This window comes from Temnothorax longispinosus, chromosome 4 (assembly GCF_030848805.1).
Source record: "Temnothorax longispinosus isolate EJ_2023e chromosome 4, Tlon_JGU_v1, whole genome shotgun sequence".
Lineage (NCBI taxonomy): Eukaryota > Metazoa > Arthropoda > Insecta > Hymenoptera > Formicidae > Temnothorax > Temnothorax longispinosus.
In genome coordinates, this window is record NC_092361.1 from 22,120,304 (window position 1) to 22,137,046 (window position 16,743).

Here is a 16,743-nt window from a genome sequence, read left to right on the forward strand (position 1 = left end):
TTACCGCGATCTCCTGCCAGCAAGAATCAAACACTAATACACCGTCTATACCTGTAAGCCATTTTCGTCGGAAAAACATTTCAAACGCTTAAGTTTCTTTTTAATCGACTTATATTTTCTTTGATATTTTGTCATTTTATCAAAGAATATTTTTATTCCGCCGCGGAGAAATTGAAGGTCGAGAAAATATTCTTCCCAAATTCGACGGTCTTATTTGTGAGGAACCTTAGGTATATGTAAGCGACTTCGTAATATATAGGCGCCTGACACGTGTCGGCCAAATGGTCATACGTCTTTTCATGATAAACTGTTGAATGGTGCTGCTACATCCGACGTCCATATTTTTCGTTTCTTTTTCGCGTGACATGCTCGTAGTGGCGTAGTGCACCCAGTGAATTTCCAGAGACATGACCTATTTCTGCGAATTCATAGTAAATTACAAAAGTATTTGTGTTCTCTCAATGTTGATTCTAAACTACTGATATTTTGTAAGAGAAACGTTACAGGATCTTTGATTTAAAAAATGTATAGATCGTGTGCTAATTAATCTTTCGATTTAGATACAAACTTTATTGACAGGTCAACACAATATGCAGTGTAATGAGATAGGATTAAATGTTAAATAACATGTCAGGGAATAAATATCGTAAAACTATTCCTACTTCGGCAATCAAAATATTAAACACATTATTAAAATTATAATTTTAATGGTCACTGTTTATTTCTTGGGTCATTCTTAAATTCGATAATAATTTATTATAAATTTTGTTATAAAATAAGTTTGGGATATATATTTTTATAATATTAATATACAATAATATATACATTAATATAATTTTTAATGTTTAATATACTTTTATATATATTTAATAAATTTAAATTTTTAATATATTTTTTTTTACACAACCATCTCGCGAATAAATATTCTCTCGAGGCAAGAAAACGTTTATTTGTACATAAATATCAAAATGAACATTGCATATAAAATTACTTCTAATTCATGCATATGCATATGTAAAATTGTGGAACTTTATTATTTATATCGTTGTCCGTAGAGGATACGCCAGAGAGTTGGTACAGTGGCAGCAGCAGTTGTAAATGAAAGTGCCGGCGATAACTGTCGTCTCCACGCAGAAGCAAGAGGCATGCATAATTTATGCCACACATTCATTCACGTTTTGATGTCTGTCTCCCGTTCGTCTCTTCTCGTCGATTCCTCAGAAAATTTGAATTTCCAATCAAGTTTCCGCGTCCCAGGCACGACAAGCATTCATGCTTAGCGTTGTCTCGCAAATCGAATCTCTTTGGGTGACGAATCTATCAGACAGCAGAAATGTATAGGAAAATCTATCAGATTTAACAGATTTGACGCGTTTAACATAATATTTTTCTAATATTATTCTATGAGAATAATATTAGTATATGAATGAATAATATTAGTATATCATGCGCGACTCTTAGAGCGTCAGAGAGATGCGGGGCGCATCTCTGGCTCGACCGCGCTCGATAAAATTCCATAAACAACTATGTTTTCGCGATTAAAAATCGCGGAGAACGAATAAGCCGCACTAATCCCGCTTCCACGGTCGGTAAAGTCGCGGTATATAAAAGAGGCTCAAGGTTGTTTAACCGCGAGTGAAAGCCACGAGTCTCTGGAGTCTTGCGGTGGGACATGGAGCACAATGTCTCATGCGGTGCTCCTTGCCACACGTACGACCGCATATTTCGAGGCGAAACGTCACTGTAGTCTCGCTGCGGAGGATCGTCAGGACTGATCTTCCTGTTCGTAAGTGCTCCTCCGCGATTTCCACACGCGGTTTCTCGAAAGCAAAGGCGATTCCGCAGAGCGATAGTCGTTAGTCTCGAATGCGATTTCAACGCGTCAAGAATCTCGGCGATAACGGTGCTTACGTAAGAGCACAAATGCACAGATTGTTATGCCGTCGGCACAGTTTGTTGACAGACATTGGATAAACGCATTTTGTGCTGAGTCGATTTGATATTTAAAATATTCTCAAACAAATATGCGCGCGTGAATGTAATTTTCTGGTTTCGGTAACAATTTTTAACTCTCTTTGTCACGCTTTCTCTCTTTTTCTTTTTTTTTCTGGAAAAAAAATAGAGACGGGAAAATGAAATTAAATTCTCATACCAAAAATTCTTCTACTAGCGTATTAAAAAGGTTTAAGCTTTCTACAAGCCCTTTTCTGCCAATATCACTATCACGATCACTTTTACGACATAATGACATGATGATTGCAGTTGACGATAAATCGTTAAAAGTTAATCTTTTAAATACTTCATCTACTGAAACACGTTTCTTTTAATTTTAAAGATTTTTCATCGAAGAATGACGCGGTGAACAACTGCGATTGTATGTCCGTAGCGTTCGTAATTACTTTTTCAAATTTATGCATTTGCACGAAATGACCTTCGCTCTGTGCAGAGACGGCTAGGTGCGTGGCGCGAGGCGCAGAATTAAATCGCACTCTTAACTCAATATCGAGAAGAAAATGGAGTTTTGCTTTATATCCTTCGGGTCTAATCTAGTCTAGTTAGAAGAAACGAGCAACGGGACACAAGAAGCCTCATTTATTTCAATGTACATCGAAAGAGAGATTCCACGTAATTTTTCACGATAATCTCGCTTTTCTAACGTCGACTCCGTATAATCCTTGCGACCGCGAGACTCAGAAAAAGATTGCTTTAAATTCAATTCGTTTCAAAGAATGGGATGTGAATTTTGGAGTTGAACAGTGAATTATATCAAGATCAAGGGGGATACGATTTAGGTCCTTTTACGGGGCGAGGCGACGGCGACGGGGACAAGGGTGAATCGCGAGCCGCAACTGCGCAATGATACGAATTGCGCGTTTCGTAAAGAGGGTGCCGGCTCGCCGGAATGGCGAGTACGCAGTCGCGCGGGATTCCCCGGGAATCGGGTCTTTCCGGGTCTGCGACACGGTTTTCCCTTACTCGGTTCACTTTGGCGCCCGTGCTGTAGTCGACAACGCGACGCCGACACTCACGGACTAGCTCGCTCGTTCTCTCGCAACAGGTGACGGAATCTCGACTGACCGGGTTTAAAAGGCGAGAGATCTTCGACGAGGAGCACCGAGTATAGCGGCTGCGACCTCTTTTTGCGTGTAGACGATCTCGTGGGATCCCCGAAGGAACAGGGTGGGAAGGGATACGCCAAAGGGGTTGCAAGGAGTCGTCAAAATGAGTGTCGAGGACGCCATCAATTACTCGCCCAGCGAGGACGAGGACTATTACGCTCTATTGTCCTGCGACGAGTCTTCCACGGTGAGATTTTAGCACGTTGAAGCGAATTTGTTGCGAACTAAAATTTGTGTCCCCGATATGAACTGATCGCTGTGATAATGTAGCATTTAAATTACATGCCACGTTGACATTTGAGATACATAGTTCATAATATTAAAAAAATAAAACTCAACAAAGGAGAGGATTACTTAATATGCGGTAGCAAGGCGAAATCAAACCTCGTTAGAATTAGAGATATTCTTTACCTTTATGTTGGTTCTGTTAGATCAATCATTATTGTTTAAATGGAATTAAATCTGCGCATCTTGTGGAGCGGTTTGTTGTCTTGCGAGAAACGTTTGCTTCTGAATTATTCAGGCCACGTTGCATCGTAGATTATTGGATAATTAAGTCAAGTTAATCGTTTCTGTTCGCTTTCCTACATACAAACAGGAAACTTTAAATTAATTAGCGTGCGTCAGTTATTAGTGCATTCGGAGTATTATAGCTGCAATTCGAAGAACTTATTTCAGGTGAAATGTCTTTCAAATAGGGAACCAAAGATAATTTTCACTTCTTAATTCACTATGAAATGAATGCATTATTACTTCTGTCGATCAAATCGCACACGTAATGTAGGCGTCGACCAATCAAGCTTTTACGCTCGAAATATCCGTATCGAGAAACGAGTCTATCGCGAAAATTGTATTTACAAAGTAAAAGTCAGATAAATGGTCTGGTACATTTGATATGAAATGTAATAAGAGAAAATGTAAAGATCATACGTTCAGAAAAATACTGTTTGATAATTTGACATCTTAATTAATTGAAGTAATTAAAAAAGTCAATTACATAATTAGTTTTAATTAAAAATGTTGTTGAACACGTTGTGCAACAATTACTTACTTTGCTTATTGATAGGAATTTAATTTTTAATTATAACTGTTATATTTCTATCTATTATCTATATCACAAATGTCTTTACAGTTTAATTCAAGATCTAATATCATCAAAATATACAATTTACAAGTCAAAATATAAAATTCACAATTTTAACATCTAAAAGTTTTAATTGTGAAAGTTTTATGTGTTTTAACGCATTTACCGTGGTCTTTTAACGATGTACATGTATATAAAACTAATTTTCTACATCTGTCCTGAGATGATTAAATTAAATGTCGAGATGCTTCTGTAATAATTAAATCCCAGTAGGAATCTGCAATTTAAACTCTCCATTAATTGAATTCTCGATCGACACAATTAGGCGTAGTCTCTCATCTGCTTCTAGTTTACGGTATGCTAAAGTTGCGCACAACAATATTCGTGCCGAAATCAAATCACATCTTCGTGATACATGGAGCGTGAGATTGTCTTGATAGGTTTAAACGCCTACGTGTGTTATTTTATACATCGTTTTCTCCAAACCAATTACAATGAAACATTGGAGATGCACGAGAAAATTATATTCGTTTCAATATAATTCGAGCTTATTGAAAAATTACGGTTTATAAATTTTTTAACACAATTTTTTTGTATTTATTTGATTCTGCACCATTTTATTAGCAATACGTAAGTAGATATCGAGAAGTTCAGTAAAGATATTATGATGGATAGGTCGTTTGCCTTTCTCCTCTTTAGTTTACGTTTTGTTATCTCCATCGAGAATTTTCGATAAGAAAATGTCATCCCTGGTCGCGATATATCGCGTTAGCGTCTTCATGATATATCGTTTTCATCGGCAAGATACTACGTTGTGTTATTGCAGACAGCTGAGATGGTTGAGAAAAATTAATTAAATATCAAAGTATTAAGTACAGCGAAAATGATTAGATTCGAGAATGTCGAAAACCGTGCCCTCTTCTTTCTTCATAAGTCTTTTATATTTGTAATTAAAGTTAATTAAAGTTTAAAGTTTATTCTGTCATCTCGCTGTAAAAAGTAAATTAATCAATTTAAAGTTTAATAAGTTTAATATGTTGTGCCTCTCTCTCAGATTTGACATTTAACTATATAATGCGTATTTAAATCGAAAGGATAACAGAATAACAGGAGAATACATAATTCCGAAATGAAAGATTAATCTCCATTCTCGTAATTGAATGCTGTAGATAGTTTACATTCCATTTTAAAAATTAGGTCGAGCAAATTACGGCGGAGTATAAGGTATTAGCTCTTCAGTATCATCCGGACAAGAACGACGGTGACAAGGAGGCCGAAAAGAAATTTCAACAACTAAAGGTAAGCTTCTCGCACAGGCAAAAGTTAATTGATTTTAATTAATTTTGAGTCTAATTAATTTCGCTTGAAATGTGCGTAAGCAGAGGGAGAACTTTGATGGTTTGTTTATATCGTAGTACGCAAAAGAGGTTTTATGCGATCCCGAAAAGAGGACCAATTACGATAAATGGCGGAATAGTGGTATCAAGATCAGTTACAAACAATGGCTCGGCATGAAGGAGCATGTGCAGCAGGTGAGGCGCAATAATTGATGCAGCTATTGTCAATTTTGAACGATAAGCTGCAGTTTATTACAGTGTAATTTTTTCTTTTTCAACGCACGTTGGAAAAAGTTAAATTTGTTTACACGCGCAGTCATGTTTAATGGAGCGAGCTTACAAAACGTGTTGACGATTCTCTTTTACAAATTCATAACTTTAAATAGCTGTTATAAAACTCGTTTGAAATGCAGAAAAGTAAAATTATATTAATTAGTTTTATATTGATAAAGACAAAAAAGAGGAGTTTTTAAAACATATTTTGATAATCTATTATATCGATCGTAATAATTTATCTCATATATAGCGGAAGATGCGAGTTTATTGTACGAATCTGCAGTCTCTTCCTGAGCATTTCTTCCTCAAATTGTAGATTATTTTACTAATTTGTAATAGATTCTCTTCCACTGAAAATAGAAGCACTGCTATGTAACAATAATAAGGGTCCAAAGGCCTATAATTTCATGTTACCTATTCTGTGAAGTTAACCGAATCTCGTTCTGTTCGCAGACCATGCACTGGAGCACGCCGAAGACAAAGGACAGAATGCTGCCGGATACGACCGAAGAGGCAGGTGGTTCACCAGCTCACCTCAAAGGTCATCCTACAAATGCGCACAGGAGGGCTTCGGAGGGTGGTGCCACGAATCTCTACTACCGTTCGGGCCACGGCGTCCCATTCTACCAGGAGTCCAACGAGGTCGTCAGTAAGTTTCGCAATTACGAAATTTAAAAGGTCCCCAGCGTAATTCTCACCGGAACCGACTCCATTGTACCGGATGCCCTTATGACAACAGGAACATGTTGCATTAGACAAATATCTACCACCTGTATATGAGTGTACGGGGCGTTGGTCGAGTCGCATTGGCGTGTACAGCACATTCGCGTACTTCGTAAAATGGCGAGGTGAGAGAGAGAGAGAGAGAGAGACGCGTGAATTTCATCGCTCGCCGTCGAGCAATTTGTTATGTTTTCTACCTTCCCGTTTACATGCAACTTCGCATCAAGAGACCTTTATTGTTTGCGTCACCACGTATTAAGTTGCGGACGTGACGGTCTATCATCGATGTAGCTTCGACAAAACGATTGAACGATCGTATATATTTCTTCGAAAAAACTTCGCGTAATAAACGTTTGTATTGATGTTCTCCATCTTGGAAAAGCGCTTCGTCGTTCGATTATTTCTTCATCGTTCACGATGCATGTCAATTCGATTCAACAAACCGCCCTGGAACACGTGTACGTGCTCGCGATCGCGCGCACGTATATGTCGCCTTCAGATTTATATTTTGTTATACTATACTAAGCACGACGAGAGGAAAGGGATCGAGGAACGCGGGAAGAGGACGTTTGATATTATTTTAAACTCCCTTTCTGAAGTCTCCCGATTAAACGTCCGACTGACCGGTTGGAAATAATGTGTAAGTCGAGTCTCTCTCGATCGCGCATTCTATGTGTGTCTCTTGATCTTACGAGATGTTTAGCGACAGAAGTTAAACGGTGTAGTGTCAAGGACAGTATAGTTTTATCTGTGATCCCGCGAATGAATTTTCCGCTAGTGGTTAACTGGTCGTTTCAATCGTAAACACATTGGTAGGAAATACTTGAGCGTCTGCTAAAGGAAAGACTGCTTTTCGTGAATCCACGGACGGAATTTCATCGTCATGATTATCGGCAATTCAAGTATTAATCAATGTATAATTGGTTTTCATCGCAAGATTAAATAGGCGACCGTCGCTTACGATACGCTTACGGGAGTAACTTACGCTTCGTCGACTTTAAAGACATCGACTTTAAATGTCGTGTATGCACAGTGCGGTTACAAAATTGGACGACCGGAATTGCAAAACGACTGAATCGAAATCCCGGACCACAAACGTTGCAAACGTCGAGTTTTCACTAGATATGATGTTTTAAATGAAAAGACGTAACTAAATATATAGCTCTCTATCAGAATGTAAGATAAAGATATAAAAAAGTAGAGTAGTTTATATTAAAATGTTATATCTAAAATGTAATGTCTATATTATTATATATTTTGTCGAAATAAGTGTTGCTATCGAGATTTTGTGAAGCTGTCCTAGGCATTGACGTTTTCAACGTTTCTCTCCGAGGACTTATTCGATCGACTATTATCGCTACGACACCAATTCAGGGATTCAATTCCACGGAACGTTGGGTTAACGTTTTGCGGAAAAGCTTAAGTATTTCTTTCCATAATGGAGCAGATCGACGATGGCGCACTTGTACCTGTGTCCGATGTCAAACGCAAAATACGTCATTCACCTCCGACGACAATTACGACGACGGCTCTCCTCCGTTTTGTTAAATAACGACACGCGCGTGCCAATTAGCCGCGTTTTGCTTCTCTAAAACCGGGAGTTGAAACCGGCGCGCGGTTACGGCGACTCACTTTTCGACGCTCTGTAAGAGTACAAAAGAATCTTACGTCATTCTGAGTAAGGAGAAAGTTATTTTCGTGTGCGTTTGCAGCGTCGAGGCGTGAACTTGCCTGAAATTATTTCGGTTTGAACCTCCGGGAAAAACAATAACATTCTCGATAGATTTTCGACGAAATAATTTTTCCGCATCGCACTTTTGCATTCCGACGCATATTTGCGTTTTCTCTATACATTCGATGCAGCAGTCGAAACAATTCGTCGGTGAATTGCGTTTGGCATATAATTGAGAATGCCTATTTATAACCGATAATTAATAATAACTTAGTGACAGTTAATCCTGGATGTGTCAATGTGTAATCTTACAATAATGCGATAAGCGTTCTTCTCTTGGGGAGCTCATCTCTCGTTTAAATACATTAACGGCGTCATACCTTCCATTTCCTCACTATTAGGTATTTCCCAATCGAACGCTTTGTATCTAAATATCCACGCAGCATGAATCAGAGCTGTGTTCGACAGTTTGACATCGTTAAATTTTGGAAAATGAAACCCAAAGCTAAAAATAAATAAAGCATTAAATCAATTAACTGAATAATATACGGACGGGAATATCTAGATATAATGTGTTCTATCCGGAAATAATTAAATGAAACTGCAAGACGTTAATGACGTCGAGTATCTACGTCTTGCCTGAATCGATCGATCTTCCATCCCACGAAAATAATGTCCCGCATCCTTCGTCAAAGTCCAAAACATATCACGACAGGTCCATTTCGTCTTCCCGCTTTGTCTTTGAATTTCGACACGGAGAAACTCGACAAAGGTTTATCTTATCTGTGCGAAGATATAGAAGGATGTAAGCGGAGTAGTAATTGAAGCCGTTGGGTAAATCGAGGGCCAATGGTTAATAAACGGCTATTAAATGCCAATGGAGAGAGGCAAAATCAATATTACCAACGAGTCCAATGACATTTTTCCATCTTAATTTTAGACTATCAGGTTAACTCTTTTTTTTTTAAGGGGATACATTCTTTTGACGGCAAGGATATATACGTCGTTACGGTAATGTAATTATAAACTTTTTTTCTACAAGTTCTCTCCGGATGAGTGAAATAACGCAGTGATTTTTTTTCTTGGTGATAAAATTAAATTATCGAAAAGTCAGGTAAGGTTTTCAATTTCCCTACTTGATCCTAAATGTTACGATTCGCGGAGGGGTCCGTGCTTGACTGCAATTATTAATGTCACGAATACGCAGAGCTAATAAGGAAGCAAGTCAGGTCGTTAATTGTTTATCTTGTCATAGTATCGAATTACTGATTGATTGTTTGAAAGAGAATACTTTTAGAATCGAGAAATAGAAAAGGAATCGCAATATAGTAAAAGAAGTAGAAGAAGTAAATAAACAAAATAAAAAGGCTAGAGAAAAAGAAGAGAAAAAGAGTGGTGGGAAGAAAAATATAAAATTGTGTGACTCACATATGGAACGGACACTTTTCGAGATATCGCGGACTCGAAAGCCCTCGGCTTTCTTTCACTATCGCTTCCATTCCTCTTTCAGTTTTCTCAGACTCTTTGTTGGGAGACCTAAGAAAATATCTTGCTGCTCGACTTGTCTCCCTATCGGCTCTGTGCAAGCCTGACGTTAGTGCGCGGTCAATCGAATTAGTGGAACATAAGCGTTCGCTGGCGCTTCGTGAGATTCGCCGCGCGATCGATCCTTCTCTGGAATTGCGAGACGGCGGACGCGCGGCTAAATTTAATGACATATCCGCGACAAGTGAATCGCGAGTCTGATTACGTTACAGAATACAGACCGACGCTGTCGAATCCATCGTACATACATCTGAATTCATCTAGTTGAAATAGTGAAAAGGTATTTTCCAATTTCTCAATTTTCACAGATTTAACCGTCTCGAGAGCGAGACTGTGCAAAGGATTATGTATATTGTAGTTTCCACTTATTCTTTAAATGCACTTATATATATATATTGTTTATACGAAATATGAATATAATATAAATTTAAATTAATAGCCCCTCGGTAATTTGCCGTAATGACTGACGATATAAAAGAAATATTTAATGTGGACTTTTAATATCTCCAATGGTCTTTCATATTTTTTACACATATTGGGAACGGTGTTTGTCAGGAGATTCCCTCGCGACGAAATTGAGATTGAAGCTTTATCTGAATAAAAGGATAAAAATTGGATAAAAGTTGGATGAGCAAGTCAAAAAAGTTTTAATCTCGCCGCGACAGCGACCAACTTTAGATTAGGTAAAACGGCACCGGGCTACGGCGCCGTTTCGTAAAATTCCTCCAGTCTAGTTCGACTCCTTTAAGCTCTGAAGAATGTAGCAACTAGGTCGATCAGTCGTAAAAATAAATGAGGAAACAAAAAGTGTAGAGATCGAATCTTGCCTTGTGGCATTGGCAATGATATGTCTCTGTGTTAGAGGAAAGTAGGAAATATTAATATTTATTGGAAAATATTAGCATAATTTCGCGCGTACGCGCGCACGGCAGAGAAAAATATTTAAATCCGTAACTCGCGACTCAGTCGTTATTCCCTCATTTATTAAACGAACGAGATTGATTACGAGCACGTTGGAAGTAACGTTGATCAAAATGGATGAAGAGATCGTTGGTATCCAATCCTAGCAATCTTTTAATACTATTATGTTATAAGGAAAGTTCCGCGATGACGGAAAGATTGCAGGGAGCTTCCGCGTGCGCTCTTGAGAAGTTTTCCATTTTCTAATACAAGACGAGAAATGGTGCGGCCGACCGTGGCCGCTGCTGTCGAAAGTCTATTGGACCACCCTGTACATGTATATCTATATCTATATTTTTCTAGACGGGCCCGTGGATTTTGGCCTGCGAAACGTTGTTTACATGACTATATCATACATACCTATTTGTCGTTTACGATTGACCTGTCGCAAACGGCTGAGGGAAAGGTCGAAGTCTGTTCAAACGCCTATCAGTATGATGCTCACGATCGAAGAATCCGATACGTCTCTTTTACGTTACTACACGTGCGTTTACGACACCGTCATTGGATATAAGACGGAACTTTTCCCTTAAGAGGAAAATAAGAGGAAAAGTTTATCCTTCTCCGGAGGATTTTACAATCAATTGAAGATTTGAATTTCAAACCATGTGCCAATTCCAACATAGACAATTATTTACAATCGGGTATATCTTTATCTAGGTATGTGACAGAATTTTACATTATATTAAAGAATACCAAACTTTCGCTTCGTATTATATAACTCATGAGGAGAATCCCCATATCACATGCGCGCATATAATCACTTACTATAATTTTCTTAAAGAATTCTGGGAAATTTATGATTTTCCAGAATTTTTGGAGTTGAGTGATTTAAAATTAAAAATACCCAGTTGAATAAAAAAAATTAAAAACAAAAGTTATATTGGATGTCGTTCTTTTTTAGTTTTTGACATCATTTAACAAATGTTTAAAGTTGAAGGCATATTGTACATAATGTACATCAAGTTGTTGAAAATTTTCCTTGCTTTTGCATTTGTAAATGGCAGATTATTAGTGTCTCTTATTAGTAGTCAAACTGATTATGTAACGCTAATTATGTTATCCAACGTTTGCAAGGAAATCAATAGCTGTCTTCTGCTTCAATGTCCACGCCTAATGATCGTAGTTATCAAATGCTTTGAACAACTAATTACAAAAGCATAAGATATAAATTGAAGTTGTATATTAACAAAAATAGCGAATCTTTTTCTTTCTATGTGTCGATGAATTGACGTCACATAAAGATATTGTGATTACCAAATCTTGATTGCTAGTTTCGCACGTTAACTGATCATAAAAAACTGATCGTTGACTGATCATTAAAGATTAAAGATTAGCACGTGTGATGTAATTTTAGTTTACATGTCAATTAATATCGCTGCTGTATAATTATATACGGCAGATACAAAAGTTGGAGTACAAGTTATTAACTAATAAAAATGTTTGTTAAAAGTGATGATTATTCAAAGTCATAAAAAAAATTTTACTATTAAAATATACAGGAAATAGTTTAGTCAACCATGTGTTCTGCGCAACTTACTGATTGGAGAACAGTATTTTCGATCGTTCTCATGAGTCGTGCAAGTCTCTTGTGTGCGTGGCTGTATGAATGAAATTATAGATTGTGTAAATGTCTATATGCAGTTAAATGCGTAACCAAATACATATGTTGTATATTCGTCTCGCGCTGGTCGACGCGGCGATGTATTACTCGTACCAATAAAAAATTCAATAAATGTGTTTAATTATGAAATGTTTCACACTTTAATAACTTTTAATGTTTAATGATATTTACACGATAATTATTAATTATTTACATAAATTTAGGGGATTTCGGAGTCAATATGTGGTACGTACCTCGAACCCTTTTTACAGATACTAAAATAGATGTAGATTAACAATATTTTTTCAGTTATTTTATCTAATATGTATTTTTTAAAACATTTATGAAATTATTTTTGTACATTTTTACAATTTTTACTGTTTTTAATCGTATTTCTGATGCTCTTTTCATGGTCTAAAGGTGAAAATATATCGCTTTATGTAACACAGATTTATAATCCTGTTTGTAATAATAATTCATCAATCTCATAACGTGATTCGTTAAGGAAATTAGCCATTTTCAGGTTAATGGAATAATGTTACAGCAGCAATCCCGATAATTGTCAAGCTACAGGTAACAAAGTGATTATTGTTTCATCCCCTGTTATGCTGTTGCACGTCCCTTAACTAAACGGAATGAAAAGTAATGTCTCTCAATATGTGCAAATATTTTCGGCGATTAAACAAAAATTAATGTTTGAAAAAGCAATCAAATGATTTACATCTAACTGAGAGAATCTACTTTTAACCAACTAAGAAAAAAAATTATTTAACGAAAGATATCTACAACATATAAAATGAAATGTTTGATAATGTGAGATAGCATTTTAGACGAAGGATTCTGTTTTTCTTTTAGCCTTTCTTTTTTTTAATCTACGTAAAAACTTGGAACAACGATCCAAACACGTTCTACAAAAACGTAGAAGCAAACTTGCATATAGTTATCGATTTGAATAATCCACGTTGTTCTTTCAGCTCGTTCCCGTTTTTTTTTTTTTACTGTTATCCACTATTTGGCATATACTGTTTTCGTAAGTTGTACGAGGAACTCTGTATTTTCCATGTAGAATGTAGGCCCGGAGCGCGGCGCCGGATGATTGGGAACTGGAGCGAAACATTTGCTTCTCGCTTCGAAGGCTTCTCTATAATTTCGGTCGTTTATCTGACAGCTGCCTCTAGCTTGATTTTTGTTCATATATCATGTAGAGTATATCTAGAACGCGTGGCCGGTATTTTAGACGTGTGTCCAATTTAAACTTGGTTTTCTTCTTTTAATCTTCTCTTTTCTTTTCTCTTCGTAGAAGAAAGCAATGTTTGCAAAAATTTAACTAAAAATCTTGAAACAAGTGAACTATTAATTATCTCGGATATATTTGAAACTTATTCCTCCTTTATATGTGAAAATTTGAACATTCAAAAATATCTAAATATGAGATATCCTTTGCAGCCACCGCAGGTTTCATTGGGATCGTATTTTGCTGTGCACCAGTTTCCGTATAAATCTATTCTCTCATTCGCCTCGAGAGACGCGTATAAATACCACTCCACTTGTCCACGTAACTGCATACGACGCACATCCCTCCACTGAACTGCAAACAGCCCTTTGAATGCCATTATCCTGCCTACGTTGTTACTACTTAACGTCGCGTCCGCAAGTGTGGCTGCGTTAGATAACGAGAGCTGGCCGTTGTTCCCGATCGGTTTTGCCCGACAACGGAGCTGTCTGTCGGGATGCCGTCGCGCTCCGCGCCGAGTCTGTGTGTCAATTTAAACTTTGACCTACCAGCACCATTCCACGCCGCTTGCCATTGACACACCTACGCCTCTCTTTCTAACTTTCTATGCACTATCGCCAAACTATTTTGCATAGAATAGAATTTAATATAAGTACCTCTTCTCTTGTGACTTTCGGGCATAATTGTCTCGGTGAAAAAAAAAAGAAGAAGAAGGGATGTGATTGCGGAACAAGCGTTTATATTATAGAGATTTTTTGTTAAATAATAAATAGCGAATGAACTATATCAGCAAATAAATTGTATTTGAGCGAGAGAACCGGGTGTCCTATTCATTTTAATAATATTTGTTTATGCTCGTAGATGAAATAAATTGTTGCTGTTAGGTTTTTTCCTCGTTTCGAATAAAATTTTTACGAGAAACAAGGCACTGTGATGCGCTTTGCAGCTACGCTAATCTGTATCGACACAAGCGGAAGGGAAATACGCAACTAGGAAGGAGGGCAAATCGATATCGTCGCTCTCCCGTGAGTCTATAGTATACACATGGAGAAGTGTAAGTGTTATATATGCTTGTGGTACAGCTCTGTGAGAAATTGCATTTTCCAAGCCTCATAGTAGACGATGTTCGATATCACTGCAGAGAAAATGAGATATCTCCTTTTTCTTCATTACCGTTATCGTCATCATTTATCTTCATCATCATTATATTATCACTTATCACATTATCATTATTATCTTCTATCATTTCTTCTTCTTTTCTTTTCCTTTTGAATACATATCCTTTTTAGGATACAATACGATGCTTTCTACTGCATCTTTTTTGGATTTTCCTTTTATATGTATAAACAATTTTATAAATATTTGTAGAAATGTAAGATATTACGGTTTGATGCATTTGTTTGTGCGAAACGTCACCTAGGTTGATTTCTGTTCTCCGGAACTTCTCAGCACCGTTGATAAAATCATCGACGGGAGTTGAGTAGCCGACAAGGTACTAAAGACCGACAATCTTATGAAAGTTCGTGTAACTGCTAAAATTTAAAAAGTTGTTTAGGTATTTATGCCGGTGCGCGATGGTTGAAAATTTTTATATCAATAGTTGATAATATCTATAATAAATTATTTCTAACGAGGCTTCTCAGTGATATTTTTTAACAGTTATTTTATCATTAGCCGCCTTTCCCGTACTGGCGTACTCTAACGACCTCTTGACAAACTTGTGGAAGATAAAAGAACCTATATAAGCCAAATGAACATGAATGATAACAACTGAAAAATATATAATTGTGTAAAATTATATAATATATCGTGGAAAAAATGTGTATAAAATGATTACAAAATATGAAGACTAATTGTAAAATTATTTAAATGTTACATGAACGATATAATGCCTGCAATTTTAAACCATTACCTCATTCCGGATCTTGAAGGATCGATACGAGCACCGACGGATGATATAAAGACCGTTCGTTTTACGAGAGTTGCGCAGCTTTGAAAAATATTGCAGCCGGAAAGAACGGTAAGCCGAAGCAAACATTTAAATTCAAACGTTGCAACATGATTTCAAATGCATCAAGAAAAAATTTCAAAATTTCTACAAAGACTTACTCCGAATTTCTGTTTTATCCTGATTTAGAATTCGAAATTCAACAGAGCTTCAGTAGCTTCAATTATAAAATACTTATCTTAAGAATATCTGGTATACCTGTGTAATTTTAAAAATGTTTTGCGTATAATTTGAGTTTTAAGTAATTCAAGGATAAAAAATTATGAGATATACGAAATAATTAATTCGCTTAATTAGATAGTCACTGATGATTGAAATATAATATTTTATAACGTAATTAGAATATATGCAAAAATTTAAAATGACATAATGTAAACAATACTCTTTTATTTTAAAATTAATATTAGAAAAACATAATTGATAATCTATAATTTTATATAATATAATGGTAAGAAATTTTAATGATAAATGTGAATTGTTTCGATAAAAATATGCTTATAAAAGTAATTAAATATTACATTTTCTTTAGGATCGCGTTTTTATTATTATTACACGATACAATAATATTTCTCTGATATCTTATAAATATATTCTGATGCATATTGAGATTATAAATTCTTTTTATAGAAATAAAATCGAATATTTCTATTTAAAATGTCTCTCTTTTTTAGCTCTATGTTGAAATGTTAATATTGCCTTCTTCTCTACTGATCTATTCTTCTTTTATATTCTTTGAATGTGAAAGAAAATGTAGAAATATTTTGAACACTATATCAATCGAGAGACATTTCAATTTTAAATTAGACAAGTGACTATAAATAACATTTAACGATAAAAGCAAACGAAAAGAAGAAGAATATATTATAGGTGGCCTTCCAAATATTTTCCAAATGTTAACAAATAGTCTTTCGACACTTGAAGTAAACAGTTTCTTCTAAACATCGTCATTTTAGTTCATCAGCTAAACGAACAGTTTAGTTCGATCGTAGAGACTGAACAAGAATTGTATTTCGAATGTGCAGTGTATCGCGAAACCAGTGAACTGAACGAAAACTGGAAGACCTGCAATTGGAAGAATTGAATGCCCATCGCCGGACTCTGCAACCGCACCCGAGAGGGGTTTCCCTTAGTTGAGGACGTCTCCAACAGGTGGATCACGAGGCTACGACGCGACCCTGCATC

At 36.3% G+C, this 16,743-nt stretch overlaps 1 protein-coding gene across 2 annotated transcripts; it reads left to right on the forward strand.

Moving 5' to 3' along the window:
- The first annotated feature begins 1,642 nt into the window (after window positions 1-1,642).
- On the forward strand, window positions 1,643-12,469 carry Jdp (DnaJ domain-containing protein). 2 transcript variants are annotated; one of them, XM_071776804.1, is made up of 5 exons: window positions 1,643-1,786; window positions 3,059-3,306; window positions 5,401-5,502; window positions 5,619-5,735; window positions 6,270-12,469. In XM_071776804.1, the coding sequence occupies exons 2-5, from the start codon at window positions 3,223-3,225 to the stop codon at window positions 6,489-6,491; spliced, it is 525 nt and encodes a 174-aa protein (XP_071632905.1). In that variant the 5' UTR covers window positions 1,643-1,786; window positions 3,059-3,222; the 3' UTR covers window positions 6,492-12,469. The 2 variants fall into 2 exon arrangements, with proteins under 2 accessions (XP_071632905.1, XP_071632904.1); XM_071776803.1 differs by lacking the exon at window positions 1,643-1,786 and having other exon boundaries at window positions 2,911-3,306.
- Window positions 12,470-16,743: the final 4,274 nt, after the last annotated feature.

Coding starts and splice junctions, on each gene's coding strand:
- Jdp (XM_071776804.1), top strand. CDS start 3,223: ATGAGTGTCGAGGACGCCATCAATTACTCGCCCAGCGAGGACGAGGAC. Junction 3,307..5,400: donor CCTGCGACGAGTCTTCCACG/GTGAGATTTTAG, acceptor TTTAAAAATTAG/GTCGAGCAAATTACGGCGGA. Junction 5,736..6,269: donor TGAAGGAGCATGTGCAGCAG/GTGAGGCGCAAT, acceptor TTCTGTTCGCAG/ACCATGCACTGGAGCACGCC.